At 44.8% G+C, this 21847-nt stretch overlaps 1 protein-coding gene and 1 long non-coding RNA gene across 5 annotated transcripts in view; one reads left to right on the top strand and one right to left on the bottom strand.

The window, feature by feature from the left end:
- The window catches only part of LOC122564906 (methylcytosine dioxygenase TET2-like), a 194705-nt gene that overhangs the window by 76519 nt on the left and 96339 nt on the right, over nucleotides 1-21847 (bottom strand). For all 4 annotated transcript variants that reach the window (XM_043720374.1, XM_043720365.1, XM_043720355.1 and 1 more), the window contains one exon: nucleotides 6843-9147. In XM_043720374.1, coding sequence (XP_043576309.1) covers nucleotides 6843-9102 — 2260 coding nt within the window. In that variant the 5' untranslated portion in view covers nucleotides 9103-9147. The remainder of the gene's footprint in view (nucleotides 1-6842; nucleotides 9148-21847) is intronic.
- Nucleotides 9070-12508, top strand: LOC122564920. The gene is made up of 3 exons (XR_006316041.1): nucleotides 9070-9153; nucleotides 12148-12153; nucleotides 12497-12508. It is a non-coding gene; the product is annotated as an uncharacterized LOC122564920 (long non-coding RNA).

The raw sequence follows: 21847 nt of genomic DNA, 5'->3' as shown, positions 1-21847 counted from the left end.
GGGTGCAGGGAAGATTTACCAGGATGTTGCCTGGAATGGAGAGGAAGTCGTACGAGGCTAGGTTGAGAGTTCTCGGCCTTTTCTTGTTGGAACGGCGAAGGATGAGGGGTGACTTGATCGAGGTTTATAAGATGATCAGAGGAATAGATAGAGTAGACAGTCAGAAACTTTTTCCCCGGGTACAACAGAGTGTTACAAGGGGACATAAATTTAAGGTGAAGGGTGGAAGGTATAGGGGAGATGTCAGGGGTGGGTTCTTTACCCAGAGAGTGGTGGGGGCATGGAGTGCGCTGCCCGTGGGAGTGGTAGAGTCGGGATCATTGGCGACCTTTAAGCGGCATTTGTATAGGTACATGGATGGGTACTTAATCTAGGTTAGAAGTTCGGCACAACATCGTGGGCCGAAGGGCCTGTTCTGTGCTGTATTGTTCTATGTTCTATGTTCTAACCCTTGATCCCTTGATTCTGAGATAGATAGGTTCTTGAGTCTTAAATTTACTCAATGACCTGGCCTCCACAGCCTTCTGTGGCAATGAATTCCATAGATTCACCACTCTCTGGCTGAAGAAGTTTCTCCTTATCCCCATTCTAAAAGGTCTTCCCTTTACTCTAAGGTTGTGCCCTCGGGTCCTAGTCTCTCCAGCCATCTTCCCAACATCTATTCTGTCCAGGTCATTCACTATTCTGTATGTTGCAATCAGATCCCCTTTCATCCTTCTAAACTCCAAGTACAGACCCAAAGTCCTCAAACGTTTTTCCTATGTTAAGCTTTTCATTCCAGCGACCATTCTGGTGAACCTCCTCTGAACATGCTCCAGGTCAGTATATCCATCCTGAGATATGGGGCCAAAACTGCACACAGTAACTCTGAATGTGGTCTGACCAGAGTTTTATAGAGTCTCAGAAATACATCCCTCCTTTTATATTCAAGTCCTCTCAAAATAAATGCCATCATTGCATGTGCCTTCCTGACTACGGACTCAACCTGTAAGTTTACCTTGAGAAAATCCTGGACGAGAGTACCCAAGTCTCTTTGCACTTCAGACTTCTGAATTTTCTCCCCATTTAGAAAATAGTCCATGCCTCTATTCTTCCTACCAAAGTGCATGATCTCAGACTTTCCCACTTGCCACTTCTTTGCTCACTCTCCTAACCTGTCCAAATTCTTCTGCAGCCTCCCTGCCTCCTCAATGTTACCTGTCCCTCTGCCTGCCTTTGTATTGTCTGCAAACATAGCCAAAATGCCCTCAGTTCCTTCATCCACATCACTAATGTATAAAGTGAAAGTTGTGGTCCCAACACTGAGCCTTGCAGAACACCACTTGTCACTGGCTGCCATCCTGAGAAGGATCATTATCACAAGAGAAAGAATACTCGGCAAATCAGTTGGGTAAAGACTAATAAGTCCTTTAGGGGCAAGAAGTGGCCGCAGAGCTAATGGGCACGTTGTGTGCAATCTTCCAAAATTCAGTGGATTCTGAGAGATTCAAGAAAACTGGAGAACTGGAAATGTAATGCCCCTTATTCAAAAAAGTAGGATACACCAAAAGCAGGAAACATTAGGCCAGTTAGACTAAAATCTGTCATTGGGAAATGCAGGAATCTAATACAAGAACGAAAGCAGAGTCAAGATGATTTTATGAAAGAGAAATTGTATTTAATAAATTTATCAGTTCCTTGAGGACGTACTGAGCAATGTGGATAAAGGGGATGCAAAAGATATTGTGTATTTACATTTTAAAATGACATTCAATATGAAGCTACGTAAAAAGGTTACATAAGAATATGATGGGGTAACATATTAATATGCATGGACAATTGACTAATACAAAGTAAAAGATTGGTATAAAATGTGCTATTTTCAATGTCAAACTGTAACTAGTGAGGTGTAGAGTGATCAGAACTGGATCCTCAATTGCTACAATCTATATTAATGATTTGGATGAAGGAACCAGGTATATTTAGCAAAATCTGATGATACAAAGAAGGTTGGAAGTTAAGCTGTGATGGGTGTATAAATAATCTGCAGAAGGAGATAGATTGATAATGTAAATAGACCACAGTTTGGAAGACAGAGTCTGACATGGGAAAATGTGTCATTATTCACTTTGGAAGGAAGAATAGAGAAGCAGAGTAGTATTTAAATGGAGAGAGATGGCAGAATGCTGCAACACAGAGATCTGGGTCCTCATGTGTGAATCACAAAAAAGTTATAGCATTTATTGGGAAGGCAAATGGAATTTTTGCCTTGCTTCCCCCCCAGGGGCAAGAGTACAGTATGCAAGTAGGGAAGTATTGCTACAACTGTACAGGGCATTAGCAAGGCTGTATATAGAGTACTATGTACAATTTCCATCTTTGTAGTTAAAGGGTGGATGTGCTTACAAGGGAGGCAGTTCAGTGAAGGTTTACCTTGTGAAGAAAGGTTGAACAAGGTGCAGTACTACTTTCTGGAGTTTAGAAGGCTGAGAAATTCCATTGAAGTTCCTGAGGAGGTTTGATAGGGTAGATGATGAGAAGATGTTTATCCTTGTGAGGGTATCTAAAACTCGGGGCACAGTTTCAGCATATGTGGTATTCTACTTAAGTAGAGACAAAGTGAAATTAATTTTCTCAATCATGATAATAATTAGATTCCTACAATGTGGAAACAGGCTCTTCGGCCCAACCAGTCCACACTGACCCTCTGAAACGTAACCCACCCAGACCCATTTCCTTCCGACTTTTGGCCTGTGACCAGTGGAGTGCCACAAGGATCGGTGCTAGGCCCTCTACTTTTTGTCATTTACATAAATGATTTGGATGCAAGCATAAGAGGTACAGTTAGTAAGTTTGCAGATGACACCAAATTTGGAGGTGTAGTGGACAGCGAAGAGGGTTACCTCAGATTACAACAGGATCTGGACCAGATGGGCCAATGGGCAGAGAAGTGGCAGATGGAGTTTAATTCAGATAAATGCGAGGTGCTGCATTTTGGGAAAGCAAATCTCAGCAGGACTTATACACTTAATGGTAAGGTCCTAGGGAGTGTTGCTGAACAAAGAGATTTTATAAATCTTTACAAGGTCACCCCACAGCCTCCGATGCTCCAGGAAAAATAGTCCCAGCATATTCAGCCTCTCCCTATAGCTCAAACACTCCAACCCTGGCAACCCAACATGGTGGATGACATGGTACCGCCCAACCCAATTCCATATATCAGCACTTGGTCACACCAGTATTTATTTGCCATTTTTATTGTTCTTGGACTGAGCGGCTTGCTAGGCCATTTCAGAGGGCAGTTAATAGTTTATCACATTGCTATTGGTCTGGGGGAAAATGTAGGTAAGGATAGCTAAAAGCTATCTCAATCCTTAAAGGACATTTGTGAACCAGATGGGTATTTATAACAAGCATTATTAGACTCTTAATTCCAAATTATATTGGATTCAAATTTCACCATTTGCCATAGTGGGATTTGAACCCATTTCTCTTGGACATTAGTCTGGGATTCTGGATTACTATTCCAGCAACAGTAACACAGGCACAGTGGCTCAGTGGCTAGCACTGCTGCCTCACAGCACCTGGGTCCCAGGTTCGGTTCCAGCCTTGGGTGACTGTCTGTGTGGAGTTTGCACATTCTCCCTGTGTCTGAGTGGGTTTCCTCTGGGTGCTCTGGTTTCCTCCCCCATTCCAAAGATGTGCAGGTCAGGTGAATTGCCTGTGCTAAATTGTCCATAGTTGTTAGGTGCATTAGTCGGGTGGTGGGTTACTCTTTGGAGGGTCGGTGTGGACTTATTGGGCCAAAGGGCCTGTTTCCACACTGTAGGGAATCTAATCTAAAAAAAAAAAGAGACCTTGGAGTGCAGGTTCATAGCTCCTTGAAAGCGGAGTCACAGGTAGATAGGGTAGTGAAGGCGTCGTTTGGTATGTTTTCCTTTATTGGTCAGAGTATTGAGTACAGGAGTTGGGAGATCATGTTGCTGCTGTACAGGACATTGGTTAGGCCACTGTTGGAATATTGTGTGCAATTCTGGTCTCCTTCCTATCAGAAAGACGTTGTGAAACTTGAAAGGGTTCAGAAAGGATTTACAAAGATGTTGCCAGGGTTGGAGGATCTGACCTACAGGAAGAGGCTGAACAGGCTGGGGCTGTTTTCACTGGAGCGTCACAGGCTGACGGGTGACCTTATAGAAAATTATGAGGGGCATGGATAGGATAAATAGGCAAAGTCTTTTCCCTGGGGTTGGGGAGCCCAGGATAGGATAAATAGGCAAAGTCTTTTCCCTGGGGTTGGGGAGCCCAGAACTAGAGGGCATAGGGTGAGAGGGGAAAGATATAAAAGAGATGTAAGGGGCAACTTTTTCACGCAGAGGTTGGTACATGTATGGAATGAGCTGCCAGAGGATGTGGTGGAGGCTGGTACAATTGCAACATTTAAGAGGCATTTGGATGGGTATATAAATAGGAAGGGTTTGGAGGAAACTCTACACAGACAGTCGCCCAAGGCTGGAATTGAACCTGGGACCCTGGTGCTGTGAGGCAGTTGTGCTAACCACTGAGCCACTGTGCCGCCCCTAATGTTAACGATAGAGGGCCTGATTGGCTGAATGGCCAAATTGTATTCCTGCTCCTGAGTCCTAATCCTCAGTAAGCCCTGTACACACATTCACCCCTGAATTCCAAGAACCACGACTAAACTATGTCTCAGCCTCTTCAACTTTTCTTTCCACATTCTAATTCCAAGCACTGTCTCAGAGAAGCTTACTTTAGTAATCTGTAACCTCATTAACTATGTGCGTTAATGGTGGTACCTCTACCTGTTGCCCTCTCCTTCTTGTACCTGATTTTGAGTAGGCTAGTTCTCTCTCAGCCTTTGATCTGGTGATACTTTTCTCTGGTAATGATGGAGCACAGTGTAATGAAACATCACTGTAGCAATTCCTAGCCACTGGAGGGAGGCCCAGAGCTCTCCAATATACTCCAGCTGTATAACATTACCATGCAATCATTGCTCAGTCTTGTGGGAGTGTGGTCACTAAATCATCTCCCACTAGTGGATCAGGTCAATTGGGAGGAAATTAGTTATTCAATCTTGGCATCCTTTCCCAGGTATCCTTTGTAACTTATGTTCAGCAATTAAGGCTTAGATTTTAACAGCTGGCAGCGTTTATCCTGTTGCTGTAAGTTCAAGGTTCCTTTCATTCTCTCACTGCAAGTCTCACTTCTGTAACATTTCTTAACGCTGAGAATTTGGTTCCCTGTGGACTTTGGGGGAGGGATGATGGTGGCACAGAATTATTCACTTTCTATCATTCTCGTGAAAGGTTGTACACCTCCACTCAATACCAAAACCTGTCACTCTATTCTCACCCAGAGTCATGTTTGGTGGAAGCAGATTCATTAGTAATTCTCAAACAGACTGTGTGTGTGTGTGTAGGAAAAGAGGTGGCATTATTGGATTCTTTTATCAAAGAGCAACCACAATGGGCCACCTTCTATGCTCTGTCACATTGTAACCTCTGTGTTCTTGCTCTGAAGAAATTGTTGATAAGAAAGTAACTTCCTCCAGGCTGTAACAATTGAGATTCTCTCCCGCTTTTGGCAAGATCTTTCATTTTTCTTTATTGCTACCAACAACAACCTCGCTGCACTGGTAGTGCTCATTTATAAAGTTGATTAAGTTAATACATGACATCAGATATAAGAAAGGAATCCAAGTCATTTACCATGCATTCAAACAAGGTATGGTCAACTATGCCAGCCTGCAAACACTCAGGTGAGTATGCTAACTAGGAGTTGGAGTAGCCCTTCTTCTTCACCATTTATTAAGCTAATGTGTGATCCAATAACTCAAATCCATCTTCCCAAACTGGCACTAGGTGTCTGATTTTCTTTAGTATCCAAAAATCTATTGACCTGTTGTCTTTGAATATCTCAATGACTGAGTATTCTCAGCTCTCTGCAATAGAAAATTCCAAACATCACAACTGATTGAAACATTATTCATCTGAATTTGAAATGGCTATTCCCTTATTCCAGAATGTACTTTTATCCGGACACTGCAGCCAGGGAAAATATCCTTCAACATTTAGTGGTCAAGCCCCTTAAAAATTTTATGATTCTTTTAAAATCCAGGCAATATGGGCCTCATCTATTTAATCTTTTCATAGGACAATTCTCCTCAACCCAGGAATTAAGTTCTCTACTGTTACACACACTTTAAGGCAGATTTATCCTTCCTTAGGAAAGGAGATCAAACCAAGTACAAGGTAACGTCTCTTCCCTGGGGTTGGGGAGTTCAAAACTGGAGGGCATGGGTTTAGGGTGAGAGGGGAGAGACATAAGAGACCTAAGGGGCAACCTTTTCACGCAGAGGGTGGTACGTGTATGGAATGGGCTGCCAGAGGAAGTGGCAGAGGCATCTGGAAGGTATATGACTAGGAAGGGTTTGGAGGGATATGGGCCGGGTGCTGACAGGTGGGACTAGATTGGGTTGGGATGTCTGGTCAGCATGGACGGGTTGGACCAAAGGGTCTGTTTCCATGCTGTACATCTTTATGGCTCTACTGAAGTGTGCTGTTACCAAGGCCCTGGGTCATGTAGAACTTTTCCATTAACATTGGGAATGCTGTAAACAGAAACTTTGATATTGATTATCCAAAAGAGGAGGAAAAGATCGCATTAGGGTGATAAGTTATAGTGGTGAGGTTTAACTGTTATTATAAAAATATTGAACTTTTCTCTTTAAGGCCATGTCTCTGATAGTAGCTGTGGAAAATGTTTTTGTCGATATATTGTGCTTCTGTAGCTGACCTCTGCCAGTGAAAAGCTATACAAAGCAGCAAAATGACAGGACTTACCAACACAACTGCATGCTGGGACATCATACTGTGTCTTTTTCGGGGTGTCCAGTAAGCTTTTGATCGGGGGGTCCAAATATTTCAAGGGGGACTCTAAAAAATTACTCAGTGTGGATCCTGGCCGTCTTTTAGTAGGCGTGGCTTCAGTAGATGAACTGGTTTGTAGTGCCGAAGTGCAGTCACCACCAATATCTGACTCTAAGTCTGTAGTGGCAGACAAAATAGTGACAGATCCTGAGGTTTCCACCTTCACTTGCTTGGGTGATTTGATGACGGAAGGTTGTTGGTCAAAGGGTGAAGAGAGCTGGTATTCTTTAAAGCGCTGTTCCAGTGCTTCAATGATGCTCCTCTCTTGTTTCTGGTGGTCACAGCTGAATTGCTGGCTCTGCTGTTTAATAAGGTTCAATATCTCTGGGTCGTCTTTCAACTGGGCACTGGCTGCTGTTGTGGAGGGGGCTGTCGGAGATTCTTTCTCAACCTTGATTAGCTTCTGAATTCCTTTGAGATCCTGCATTCTTCGTAGGTACATTCTCCTTTGAAGCTCTTGCTGTTGGAATAGATGAGCTCTAAGTGCTGCGTTTGTGTGGGACTCCTCTTCCTTCTGGATGCTGGCTGGGCACTGAGGGCTTTGCGAAGCCTGGGGCACTTGCTCCTTCGTGGGGTTGGACTGAGGGACCGAAGGGCCTTGCTCGCTCCTGGGGGCACTAGCCAGCGCGATCAATTCAGCCTGTCCCTGTGAGTGTGGCTGCTGGATGACAGACATGTGGTGTACCTGCTGCTTGGGTTGCTGGACTGGTCCTGCGCCACGCTGAGCGTACTGGACCGGTGGCGAACTGCTGGCTTTGTTGGGCAGCTGAGGGCTCGGGATGGTAGTGCTGCCCGCCCTGTAGGAGCCTGCCCCCTCAGGAGTGCTGCAGTGAGTGGGGCTGAGTTTGGACTCTATGGGCCTTCTATGATGAAGGGGACTGTTGCGGTGGGCACTGTAAAGGGGGTCGTTTTGTTTCTGGGTTGGGTGGGACAGTGGGTTTTCCAGGCTGAGCTGGACACAGTGTTGCTGGTAGCGGTGGGTGTCACCCTGGAGATTTGGCATGGGGCTGCGGCAGCAAAGGCTGGGGGCGAGCCCTTGCTCTGGCACTGCTCGCTGCTGCTGCTGCTCGGGGTTCAGGGGGATACGCCAGGACTGGGCTCGGGCTTTCACCGCTGCCTCCGGCTGGGGGAGCGAGCGGGGGCGGCTCTCTTCCTCCTCCTCCTCCTCCTCCAGCCGCCGCAGCTGCTCCAGCAGCAGCCGGTACTGCCGTGAGTCGGCTCCCTGCAGCTCCGGGCAGGACCCGCCCTGGGCTGGGGGTCGGAGCGCCGGGGACGCCCACTGCCCGCGGGGAGGCGCCCCGTTCTCGGGCAAGCCGCGAGCGAGCCCCGGGCCGCCTGTAGCACCGATTCGCGCGGCTCCGGGCTCCTGGAGCCGGGCGGGGCCGCTCTGAGGATGTAAACAGCGGTCGGGGAGCCCCGGGGGACGCTGCCCGGCTCCCTCGCTCCTGCTCTGAGCCCTGTTCCCGGAGAGCTCGGCTCCAGCCTCTGGCCCCCTCCTGCTCCTGCTGCATTGCTCCGAGCTGACTCCCAGCAGGTACCCGGGGTAGCCCCATACAGGCACGGGGTTGTCCCTGAGGTCACCCCCTTCCTCCTCCTCCTGCTGCTGCTGCTGCTGGGTGTCAGTGCAACCCGTAGCACCGTTTGGAAGTGGCTTGCCCCCCAGCAGAGAGAGCACGTCCCCGTTCTTGTAGCTGGGGCTGACCCTCTTGTGCATGCTGCTGCTGCTCGCTGGGGCCGGGGGCTCACCCGGCCAGCTCTGCCCTTGCACCTCCCCCGGGACCCGGCTGCGCCCTTTCGGTTCGGCCCGCTGCTTGTCCGCGTCCGGATTCCCAGCAGCCGGCTCCTCCTCCTCCTCCTCCAGCTTCATTTTCTTTGAATGTTGGAGCCCTGCTGCTGAAGGCTCGGCCAGGACATGTTTCACGCCGCCGTTGGGGACGCCGAGCTTTTCCTGCTGAGGCCGGGGGCTGTCACAGTTTTCCGAGATTTCCTGAGCGTGACCCGCTGCTGAGTTGCTTCTCACACCGTCCCATTTGCAGTCTCCATTGAACTGGTGTTGCTGCACCTCTCTTCCGTTCTCCCCTTTCTCTGTGTGCTGCTCAGGAGAGTGATAATGGATCGGTAGTACTGGACTCAGCCCCTTGTCCTCGACATGACCGACTCTTTCCTGTTCCATCTGGTCTGCCTGAGGGCCATCCACAAAGTTACCCACTGAACGTATCTGTCGGTGGAAGGAGAAAAGAAAAGATTCTCTTTACATTTTCTGAAGTGGCAAAATACACCATCTTCACAAGTTAACGCATACCATCGGTTTAAAGTTCAACTAATCTGTGCCACATTGCAGACAGATATTAAACACTTCAACATTCCCCTCGTATTCAGTTTAGTTAACAGATGTGAGATCCCACATCACAGATGTCAGCTGTATGTGTAAATGCTCAAAGACTGACTAACCCACAGCAAGCAAATCTCGCACTCTCTTTCAACCACTCCACTCCAAAACACTGCTGCACTACATTTTCTTGTACACTCTTTGGTAAAATCTCTAAATAAAAACCGAAAGAACTACGGCTGCTGAACGTCAGAAACAAGAACAGAAATCGCTGGAAAAACGCGGCAGCATATGTGGGGAGAAGTCAAGAGTTAAGGTTTCGGGTCTAGTGACCCTTCCTCAGAACTGGTTTTGTTAAAAAATATCTAATTTTTTTTAAAAACAAATGCAAAAAGCAAGAGAGAAATAAAACTATTTACACTTCACAGCTTCACAAACAGCCTACATGTTGTGTTGTGGGGGGTGAGAAACTGTGGAATATGAGCAGCAACTGCGTTTCTGTGCGGTACCCTCTATGTAACCCTGACAGCAACTTTGTAATTTTGTCCCAAAACATTCGCCTGCAGTTTCAGTGGGATGTAGTTCGGTAGTTTTAGGATATAAAAGTGAGTAATACTGGCTTCTATCTTTTTCCAAAGTTGGCGTTTTAGGTGCACTAACAATAGGTCAGAAGCTAACCCTTGGTAACTAAAGGACCCATTAAGATGGGGAGTAATGCATTTTCCCGCGAAAAGCACGTACTTCCCACCATACTGAGGGGAAAACAGCAAAAAGTTGGGCTGAGCTCATGTCTCAGAGTTGTTGGTCCCCTTTGGATTATGCACATAAGGGACCTAACTCATAGTTAAAGCCCTTCGTTTCAACAATTGTTTTTGCCAGAGCCGCTGAGTTTTCCAGCAATTTCAGATCTCAGCAGGTCTGGTTAGGTGGATGGGTGATGCTAAGTTGCCAGTTGTGTCCAGGGCTGTGTAGTTAGGCGGATTAGCCGTGGGAAATGCAGCATTTCGGGGACCGGATAGGTCTGGGTGGGATGCTCTTCAATGAGCCAAAATGATCATCCCTGCTTCCACACGTAGGGATTCTATGAAATTTCTAGACCGCTGAATCATAAAATTCTATAACCTCAGCTTCCCCAAGCTCCCCTGGCTTCCTTTCATCCAATGCACCGTTTCTACATTATCATTCTTAAACCATGATCTTCTCCTCTTATTTTAGCTTTAAAGCTCTTAACGCAGCTTACAGTGCCTGTTTTCTTTAATGTGGACTGCACCATCTTCCTGATGCCAATTCATTAATTGTAAACACTCCAGAGATTGCATCCTGCACTTTCACTAAATCTTTGAGTCTTCCTTCATTGAACACTACATCTAGTCATCTGCTCATTCCCTATTATTATAGCCTTTATTCTCTCCCTTTCATTATTCAGTGTTTGATTTTCTTCAGGACATACAATCTGTTTATTTTTTGAGACATTTCACTGCTTCTGCAAAGTTATGACGGTGGAAATTATTACTGTGTGTTATACATATGCTCAATCAATTCTGTTCTTAGCCTTTTGCATCCAGATTGAGGAGGTGTCTATTCTAAAGACCCGGAATTGGTTTTCGTATGCTTATTTACTGGGACCTTTGGAAGCCTGACACTACTATTTTCAGCTTAGTGGTGATTCTATTATCTCTGGGTTGGAATGTTATTTCCCAAACCAGAGATTTGTGCATATAGTACTGCACTTAAATGTATAGATTAAGGCAATAATACATTGATAGAAATGATGTCAGTTTCTTGGAGCTGATGTTATTTCAAAGAAAAATTGAATCGCTTCTCTATATCCTGCCTGATATTTATCCAACAATATCATTGAAAAATATAGATTTTTATGCTTATTTTCACTCTGGTGTTTGAGACACCTTGTAACATTAATTACATTTCAAATGTGTGCAAAGTAATTTGAGATATCCTAAAAGTTGTAAAAGGTACTATAGCGATGCCAAATAAAAGCAGAAAGATCTGGCAGCAACTATGGAGGTAACTGGACCTGAAACATTAACTGATTTCTCTCCATAGATGCTACCAGACCCGCTGAGCAATTTGTTTTTGTTTCTTATTTCCATCATGTGCAATTTTCTTTCTTTTTGCTGTATAAATGCGTTGCTCTCTGTCCCTCACTCTCACTGTTCCATTTCTTTCCACTCTTTTGTTTCATCTCCAAATATCCAAATGCTACTGGATGTAGGTTTGCTCGCTGAGCTGGAAGGTTCACTTTCAGATGTTTCATCACCATACTAGGTAACATCTTCAGTGAGCCTCTGAATGAAGCACTGGTGGTGTAGCCCCCTTTCCATATATTCTAAATAGAAAGCGGGCTACGCCACCAGTGCTTCATTCAGAGGCTCACTGAAAATGTTACCTAGTATGGTGATGAAACATCTGAAATCGAATCTTCCAGCTCAGCGAGCAAACCTACATCCAGAACCTCAACGTGAGCTACAAATCTTCTCAAAACTCGCTATCCAAATGCTACCTTTTTTCCAGTATGACTGAAATGTGGAATTTGATGATTTTCACCCTTGTCAGTGTGTCAGGAATGTGAGATAACTTTGTTAGTGTGCAGAATATTTCAATGACTTTTATTTTAAAGTATCACCTATGATTCCTAATTCTGTATCATTTCAGAACAGCAACAGATAGCAAATGTCAAGACCTAGAGGTTTGGTGGCTGATGCGATATCCTACTGTAACTTTACCTAGAGACTGGCTGGAACCCCAGAGAAATCACATGAACATACTTGCACAAAAATTAGGAGACCACTCCCAGAATTTCCAGTTCAAGGTGATTTCCAGAAGCTGCAGTTATAAATAGACAATGAAAAGAAGCTCAGAATCACGCAGCACCTTGTCATGTTTTCATGGAATTCTACAAAACCTTTTGAAGCTCAGTCATTGGTGATACTGAGAAGTGCAGCAAACAATATATCTGTTCCAAAATCAGCAAACAATGTATCTGTTCCAAAATCCCCAAACAACACATCAGCTGTACTGTTTTTTTTGTGATGTTGATCGAGGGATGGCCAGGATACTGAGGGAATCCTCTGTCCTTTTTTTTTGCGCAATGTCAACTGATCTTTTGCAAACATCTGAACAGACAGTTTAGTATCTTGTCTCTTACAATGCAGCCCTCCCTCAATACTGTACTGCTGTAATGGAGTATCAGTTTGTGTACTCAAACCTTGAAGATGAGACTACTATCACTGACCCAAGGCTGATGCTAAACCTTAGCTTGTCAAATACATTCCAACATATTCTGCACCAAACTTCTAATTTTGGTGAGAACCTCCAGTTTTAAAACTGTTAAATAGCCGTTCCAATGTAATATAGTTGGATTCCAGAACCTGCAATGTAACTGGCCCAATAAATATTGATCTTATATAAAGCAGGCAAATAAAGAGAATCTACCCCTGCCCCCAACTCACTGCCTTCCTGTCAAAGGAGCAGACGGTTGTGGATCCTAGTCATGTTGTAAATAACAGCTTGGTGTTTCTAATCCAAGCTGTGAGGAAACTAGAGCTTAGGTCACGCTTGCTGAGTATGGAATTCTAAAGCTCCCACAGTAATGGGTGTTAACCCTTACACTGTTCACTCTGCCATACTTCAGTTTAAAATTCGAAAGGACTTGGCTTAATGACCCTTATTTACCTCTCCTACTTTAAAGAAAATGTACTTTGGTCAATTTGCAAGGGAGCTGGCCTTACTCCTAACTGAAACCACAAACTAATTGGAAATATGCTTTTTTGCAGATTCATATCGTACAGAAGAGGCCCTTCAACCTATAGAGTATGCGCCAACAATACTACACTAAACTTACACCCCTCTAGATTAGAGTGGTGCTGCAAAAGCACAGCAGGTCAGGCAGCATCCGAGGAGCAGGAAAATCGACATTTTGGGCAAAAGCTCTTCAACAGGAATGAAAGGTTTTTGCCCGAAATGTCAATTTTCCTGGTCCTCGGATGCTGTTTGACCTGCTGTACTTTTCCAGCACCACTCTAATCTAGACTCTGATCTCCAGCATCTGCATTCCTCACTTTTTTGCCTAGTTAAATTTACACCTGTCCCACATTCCAGCTCATGGTCCATAGCCAAGCTTTCCTGTGCAGCCTCTTCTCTCTCTATCACCTGTGGAATTTACCAGAGTTTCCACTGGAAAATAATTCCTACGTATCATGGTATTATACAATCCCTACAGTATGGAAGCAGGCCGCTTGACCCATTGAGTCCAGACCGACCCTTCGAAGAGCAGCCCACCCAGACCAACCCTACCCCTGTAACCTGACATTTCCCAAGGCTGATCCACCTAACCTGCACATCTCTGGACACTACGGACAATTTAGCATGGACAATCCATCCAAACTACACATCCTTGGACTGTGGGAGGAAACTGGAGCACCTGGAGGAAACCACACAGACACGGGAAAAACATGCAAACTCCACACAGACAGTTGCCCAAGGCTGGAATCAAACTCAGGTCCCTGGTACTGTGAGGTAGTAATCATAGTATCATCACAGTAATAGAAGCAGGAGTAGGCCATTTGGCCTGTCGAACCTGCTCCACCATTCATTAAGGTCATGGTTGATCTATTCATCATCTCAGCTCCTCCCACCTGCATTATCCCTGTTAACCTTAATTCCCTTACCACGCAACTGGGTCTTGAATATTTTTAATGAAACTGTCTCGACTGCTTCCTTGGGCAGACAATTCCATAGATTTACTGCTCTCTGGGAAAAGCAGTTCCTCCTCATCTCTGTCCTAAATCTACTCCCCTTAATCTTGAGGCCATGTCAAGTCAGAGTCTCATCCACCAGTGGAAACAACTTGTTTGCCTCTATCTTATCTCTCATGTTCATAATTTTGTATGTTTCTATAAGATCCCCCCTTCATTCTCATGGTGAGAGCAACAGACAGGAGATTCTGTGGTTGCAAATGAGACTGCAAGTGGTATGCCGCCTCCATGGTGACAGGGTGAGGGATATCTCGATGGAGTCTACAGGATTCTTAAGGGGGAGGGAGAGCAGCCAGAAGTCATGGTACACCTCAGTACCAATGACATAGGTAGGGAAAGGACTGAGAACCGGATAAGAGAATATAGAGAGTTAGGTTGGAAGCTAAAAGGCAGGACAAGCAGAGTAGTAATCTCAGGATTGCTCCAGGTGCCACGGGCTAGTGAGGCTAGGAACAGAAAGCGAGTGCAGATGAACACATTGCTGCAGGTGTAGGAGGGAGGGTTTCAGATATGTGGATCATTGGGATATATTCCAGGGAAGGTGGGATCTGTACGAGGACAGGCTGCACCTGAACTGGAGGGCGCCAATATCCTGGCCAGGAGGTTTGCTAGAGCTCTTCGGGAGGGTTTAAACTAGATAGGCAGGGGTTGGGAAACGGAGCTACAGATCAGATGATGGAGTAGGTAGTGAACAGTCAGATACAGCGTGCAGACAATCAGAGGAGGGATGTTGGGTGTCTATTTCAACGCAAGAAGTATTAGGAGTAAGGGTGATGAACTTAGAGCATGGATCAGTATTTCAAACTATCATGATGTGACCAAGGTTGCAGCAGGACATTGACAGGATGCAGAACTGGGCTGAGAAGTGGCTGATGGAGTTCAATCTGGAAAGGTGCAGAAGTAACTGGGCTGTTGTCATGGGTGACTTTAACTTCCTTAATATTGATTGGAGCCTCCTTAGTTCAAATAGTTTGGATGCAGAAGCTTTTGTCAGGTGTGTCTAGGAAGGGTTCCTGATGCAATATGTAGATAGGCCGAATAGAGGGGAGGCCACATTGGGTTTGATACTTGGCAACGAATCTTGCCAGATGTCCAATTGTCGTGACACAACTCCCTGACCTTTACTATATTCATGGAGAGGCATAGGAGCAGACGGTAGGTGTAAGTATTTAATTGGGGGAGAGGGAATTACAGTCTGAGGAAGTAGGGGAGATCCTTAATGAATACTTTGCTTCAGTATTCACTATTGAGAGGGACCTTGACGTGTGAGAGGACAGCGTGAACAGACTGACATGCTTGACCAGGTTGATGCTAAGGAGGAGAATGTGCTGAAAATTAAGAAACAAAGGGCTAGATAAATCCCCTGGACCAGACGGGATATACCTAGGTTACTACAGGAAGCGAGGGAAGAGATTGCTGTGTCTTTGGAGATGACTTTTGCGTCCTCACTGTCCACTGGAGTACTGCCAGATAATTGGAGGTGACAAATGTTATTTCCTTGTTCAAGAAAGGGAATAGGGATAATCCTGGGAGCTGCAGACCAATCAGTCTTGTGTCAGCAGTAGGAAAATTATTGGAGAGGATTTTGAGAGGTAGGATTTATGACTACTTGGAAAACTGTAGTTTGATAGTATGGTTTTGAGGGGGTCAGGTCGTGCCTCACAAACCTTACTGAATTCTTTGAGGATTTAACAAGACACATTGAAGTTAGAGTAATGGATGTGGTGTACATGGATGTTTAGCAAGGTGTTTGATAAGGTTCCCCACAGTAGGCTCATTCAGAAAGTAAGGAGGCATGGGATACAGTGAAATCTGTACAGAATTGGCTGCCCCATAGAAGATAGAGGATAGTGGTAGATGGAAAGTGTTCAGCCTGGAGCTTGGTGATCAGTGGTGTTCCGCAGGGATCGGTTCTGGGACCTCTGCTCTGTGATTTTCACAAATGATTCGGATAAGGAAGTAGAAGGGTGGGTTAGTAAGTTTGCCGATGACATGAAAGTTGTTGGTGTGGTGGATCATGTGGAGGGCTGTTGTAGGTTGCAACGGGACATTGACAGGAGGCAGAACTGGGCTGAGAAATGGCAGATGGAGTTCAACCTGGAAAAGTGTGAAGTGATTCATTTTGGAAGGTCCAATTGGAATGCAGATTACAGGGTTAAAGGCAGGATTCTTGGCAGTGTGGAGGCAGAGGGATCTTGGGGTCCATGTCCATAGATCCCTCAGTCACCCAAGTTGTTAGGGTTGTTGAGAAGGTGTATGGTGTGTTGGCTTTCATTATCAGGGGGATTGAGTTTAAGAGTTGCGAGGTTATGCTGCAGCTCTACAGAGCCCTGTTTAGACCGCATTTGGAATATTGTGTTCAGTTCTGGTCGTCCCATTATAGAAAGGATGTGGAAGCTTTAGACAGGGTGCAGAGGAGACTTACCAGGAGGCTGCCTGGACTGGACGGCATGTCTTATGAAGAGAGGTTGAGGAAGCTAATGCTTTTCTCGTTGGAGCGAAGGAGAATGAGAAGTGACTTGATAGAGGTGTACAAGATGATGAGAGGCACAGATAGAGTGGATAGCCAGAGATACTTTCCCAGGGTGGAAATGACTATCCCAAGGGGGGACAATTTTAAGATGATTGGAGGAAGGTTTAGGGGAAATGTCAGAGATCAGTTCATTACACAGAGTTGTAGATGTGTGAAATGCACTGCCAGTGGTGGTTCTAGAGTCAGATACATCAGGGACATTTAAGTGACTCTTGGATAGGTAGTGTAATGAAGGGTATGTAGGTTAGTTTGATCTTTAGAGTAGGATAAAAGGGCGGCAAAACATCGAGGGCCAAAAGGCTGGTACTGTTGTGTTGCTCTATGTTCTTCTAAATTCTAGCAAGTACAGTCCCACGCAGCTCAATGTTTCCTCATAGGGTAACACCCTCCTCCTGTATTAACCTGGTGAACCTCCTCTGCATTGCTTCCAAAGCCAGTATATCTCTCCTCAATTAGAGAGATCAGCACTGCGCACAATACACCAGATGTGACCTCACCAACACCTTGTACAATTGCAGCAGAACCTCCCTGCTCTTCAATTCAATTCCTCTCGAAACCGAGCCACTGCGTCACCTTGAATGGTATTGGGGGTCCTATGTATTATGGTTTTACACAAGAAATAGGCCTCATACAGAAATTAGACAGACAATTTGGGCACCTCTAGTAAACCCCAATTAAAACAGGGTTGGCAGTTCCACCTGTTATAACGAGGCAAAACAGCTTCCAATCCTATTTTGAGGACAGAACACAAGGGGAGGCCATTCAAACTGAACTCTCTTCTTCACTCCCCCCCCCAATTAATTTCCCAACTTATGGTCTTGCAATTTTCAAATCAAATCGTACTTGGGAGCTTCTTAAAGGAAATTTGACCCCATTTGGAGAGTTCTGCTGGTAGGTGCAGGTCCAGCATTGAATTTAACAAGCATCCTCAATAGTTTTCACATTAATTAATTAAGAGTCATACAGCATGAAACAGACCCTTCAGTCTAACCAGTCCATGCTAACCATAATCCCAACTAAACTAGTCCCACCTACCTGCGCTTGGTCCATATCCCTCCAAACATTTCTTTTTCATGTACTTATCTAAATGTCTTTTAAATGTTGTTGTTGCTGTACCTGCATCCATCACTTCCTCTGGAAATTCATTCCATACGTGAACCACACTGTGTTTAAAACAAAACAGTGCCCCTCATGTCGTCTTAAATATTTCTCCTCTCACCTGAAATATGCCCCCTCGTCTTGAAATACCCCATCCACTCTTGGGAAAAGACATTTGCCATTCAGCGTATCTATAACCCCTCATTATTTTACAAAACTCACGTTACCTCTCAACCTTCTACGCTCCAGTGAAAAAAGTCCAAGCTTATCCAGCCTCTCCTGATGACTCAACCCTGCCATTCCCAGCAACATCCTGGTAAACTTCTTCTGAACCCTCTCCAATTTAATAATATTTTTTATAGCTGGGAGACCAGAACTGGACAGAGTACTCCAGAAAAGGCCTCACCAATGTCATGTACAACCTCAACATTACCTTCCAACTCCTATACTCAAAGGTCTGAGCAATGAAGACAAATGTCTTCTTAACCACCCTTTCTGAAGGTGATGCAAACATCAAAGAGTTATGTACTTGAACCCCTATGCCACTCTGTTCAACAACACTGCCCAAAGCCGAACTTTTAATCGTATAACTCTTGACTTTGTTTGTTTTAGCAAAATGCAACACCTCCCATTTATCCAAATTAAACTCCATTTACCACTCTTCAGCCCATTGACACAATTGATCAAGATCTGTTTGCAATATTAGATAACCTTCTTCGTTGTCCACTGTTGATCACTAATTTATGAGTATGGAATAATTTATATTCTCAGATCAAAGGAGAATGTAAGAGGCAAGTTTTGTTTTAGTGGTAGGAGTCTGGAATGTGCTGCGAGGGGTAGTGGTGCAGGCAGATACAATAGGGGCATTCAAAGGGACTTTTGGAGAAGCATATGAATACGGTAGAAATGGAAGGAAATGGACCAAGGGCAGGCAGAAGAGATGAGTTTAATTTGTCATGTTTGGCACAACATAGTGGACTGAATGGCCCATTCCTGTGCTCTACTGTTCTATACCAATTTTGATATAATTGCAAATATGAAATGTGCCTCAACATCGAGGCTGATATGTAACAGTATGCGTGCTATCAGTGAGGAGTCTTGTGGGAATGGGGAACATGATATTTCATTCAATGGGAAAGCAGGCAACCTTTTTTATTTGCTGTCCACAGGTTGAGGAGACTCCCTCTGGGAGTCATGCATTGGAAATCATCCAGAGGACACTGCACTTCAGAAATAGTTATCACATTTAGAGCAAAGAAGAACCATCACATTTTGCTCAAATAATAGTGTGGGTTGGTGGGAGGAATCTGAAATATTGCTGGGAGTGGATGAAAAACATTGCTGATGTACATTATTGGAATGGGTGGATCTAAATTATTGGGATATGGGTGGATCTGAATGGAATGATTCAGATAACAGTCTGCTGTGTTTTTGAGTAGGATTAAAATCTGTTTGAAGTCAAACAGGTTTCACAACTTCTCAGTGCCTGCCTCTGACACTCACTTCTGATCTGCTGCTCTTAAGAGTCAATGAGCTGCAAACTCTTTATTACCCTGCAGTGTGGTACAATACCAGCCAGCTTTGTGGAAGGTAACTTTGTAGATAAGCCACCATCCTGCAACAAAGTTGGTCATTTTCCCATCACACCCTAGCAGCTGGTGAATGCCACCCCTTGCTGACTCTTGCCTTTTAAACCAGGACCAGTTTCTCAGGATGTAGGCACACTGGACAGACCAGCAATTAATTGTCCATTCCTCATTGTCCTTGAAGATAAGAGAAAGGGCTAATTTCTTGAACCACTGCATTCCATGCTGGATGGACAGTGCTTTTGGAAAGGAACTTCTCAGATTATGACCCAGGTTTCAAAATGCCACTTCTTGTCCCTCACCATGCAGCTTTTAGCTGAGGAAAGTTCTATTTGGTTTTTTTTAAACCGCCTAGTACTGGCAACTCAAGATCACTAAGGACCAAATCCTGTTGAGGGAAAGTAGGCTATTTTCAGTTGCCCACTCGATTTATATTCGATAGATGTAGATTTTTGGATAGTCATGCAAAAGCTTGTATTACAATGGAATTACCATCTGAGAAAATAAATTACTCCATACCGTTAAACTAATGATAAATACCTTCCAATTATTTTGTAATCTTTATTGCACTGGCATTTGCCTACATGTTTGCTTGTTCTTGTGCATTACACAGTGAGCTATGGCTGTTTGCTGGTGGCAACACTTAGCATCTCAAAGTGTGAATTTAAAGCTGATCAAGCTGGGAAATTGAACTCCATAAATCTGCTAAGCTGTCCACTGGGAGAAACAGTGATCGTATCTGCCGGTTCGACCAAGTCACAAATAGTTCCCTGCAGTCCCTCAGGATAAAGAGCCTGTGGATCCTGTCCACGTGGTTAACACTAACACTAAAAAGGCCTTGCAAACCACTCATTTGCAAAAGCAATTCTTGTGGCCATTAAATCTTGCCAGTGTCACCCATTTCCCAGGGGCAACGGACAAAACAAAACTCAGAAGGGGCACAAAACCCCTCTAAGATTCTGCTGCTTCTCCCACACCACTACCATAAGGGAGGCCAACAAGACCCATTCTGTGTCCATGAGTTGCAAGGAAATAAGACAGCTCAGTGGTTAGCACTGCTACTCACAGTGCCAGAGACCCAGGTTCAAATCCAGTCTCAGATGACTGTCTGTGTGGAGTTTGCGCATTCTGCCAGTGTCCGTGTGGGTTTCCTCCCACAATCCAAAGATGTGCAGGTCCTGACGAAGGGCTTCTGCCTGAAACGTCGACTGTCCTGCTTTTTGGCCCTGCCTGAACTACTGTGCTTTTCTAACACCACACTCCCGGCTCTGATCTCCAGCATGTCCAGTCCCCACTTTCTCCTCTGTGCTCAAATTGCCCAATGATCAAGGAAGTGTAGGTTATGTGCATTAATCAGGGGTAAATATAGAGTAATAGGGTAGGGGAATGGGTCTGGGTGGGCTCCTCTTCAGAGGGTCAGTGTGGACTTGTTGGGCCAAATGGCCTGTTTCCACACTGTAGGGATTCTGAATCTTCATAAAATCAGAGTCCGAAGTTTCTGCTCTTTAGATTCTAGTGGGATGGGAGTGTGTTGGGCGAGAGAAGAGTATTGGCCATGATAAACATGCAAACAGGCCCCAGAAAAGTGAATAACAACTTTTATAGATTGAGTCCTTTTTGCCTGTTTGAAGTGACCTCCTCTCCAACCTTCCCCTAACCACCACTTTAAGTGGGCAGATGGTAAGATTTCCAGCCAACAAAGAAACAGAAACCAAGACAAATCACTGACACTTGCACTAACAATCCCAAAACAGCACTGCGGCCCCCGCCACTGATAACACAAACTCCTGAAGTGCCAGTACTGGAATTGCAGTCCTAGTATAACCTCTGGCATCTGTGACCTGTGCAGTTTGAGCAAGTTGCTTCACCTCACTTGGAGTTCAGCCTACAAGCTGCTGATCATTTTAAATTCTGCTAAATATACTGAACAATGTTCCTAATGAGCTACAATTTAATTATTGGCATCTTTTTCTACAGTGCCAAGTTCCAACTTGCTTCAGTCGAGCCCATAAGCTTATTGAAATCCAATCTTTCCCATTCACCACATTTCAATGGGCATAATGAAGGACATTTGGCTTTGTTATAGCAAGGAAACACCAGTTTAGTTTTGGCTACATGTTGCCCTTGGATTGGTCAGGGTGAAAGCCTGTTATCCTGCCAATCTGAGCCATGCAACTATGCAGGAACTAAACAGAGACTTGGCATGCTCTCGTAAGAAGGAACAAAACTAAACTGCCCTTCAGCAACTGACTGGCACCCAGCACAACTGAAGCATATAAAGACACATGCAGGAGTCTAGCTGTACGTCAAATCACGGTAAGTTAATAACTTTAAGAACAGGAATTGGCCATTCCAGCGTATTTTGCCATTTAGTTACACGTCTGATTCGCATCTCAAATCAATTTTCCACCACTGTCTCACCAATACATCGAGAAACCAACTAGAGAAACAAGCCAATATAACAAACACAGAGAGTTGCCGATGCTGGAAACAAAGGCAGAAAGTACTGGAGGAATGTAGCAAGCCTGGCAGCATGTGTGGAGAGAGAAACAGAGTTAACATTTCAAGTCCGGTAAGCCTTTGTCAGAACTGAAAGA

Source organism: Chiloscyllium plagiosum, chromosome 2 (assembly GCF_004010195.1).
Source record: "Chiloscyllium plagiosum isolate BGI_BamShark_2017 chromosome 2, ASM401019v2, whole genome shotgun sequence".
NCBI classification, from domain to species: Eukaryota; Metazoa; Chordata; class Chondrichthyes; order Orectolobiformes; family Hemiscylliidae; genus Chiloscyllium; species Chiloscyllium plagiosum.
The sequence above is the reverse complement of the archived record's forward strand: the minus strand, read 5'-3'. Positions and strand labels throughout refer to the sequence as shown.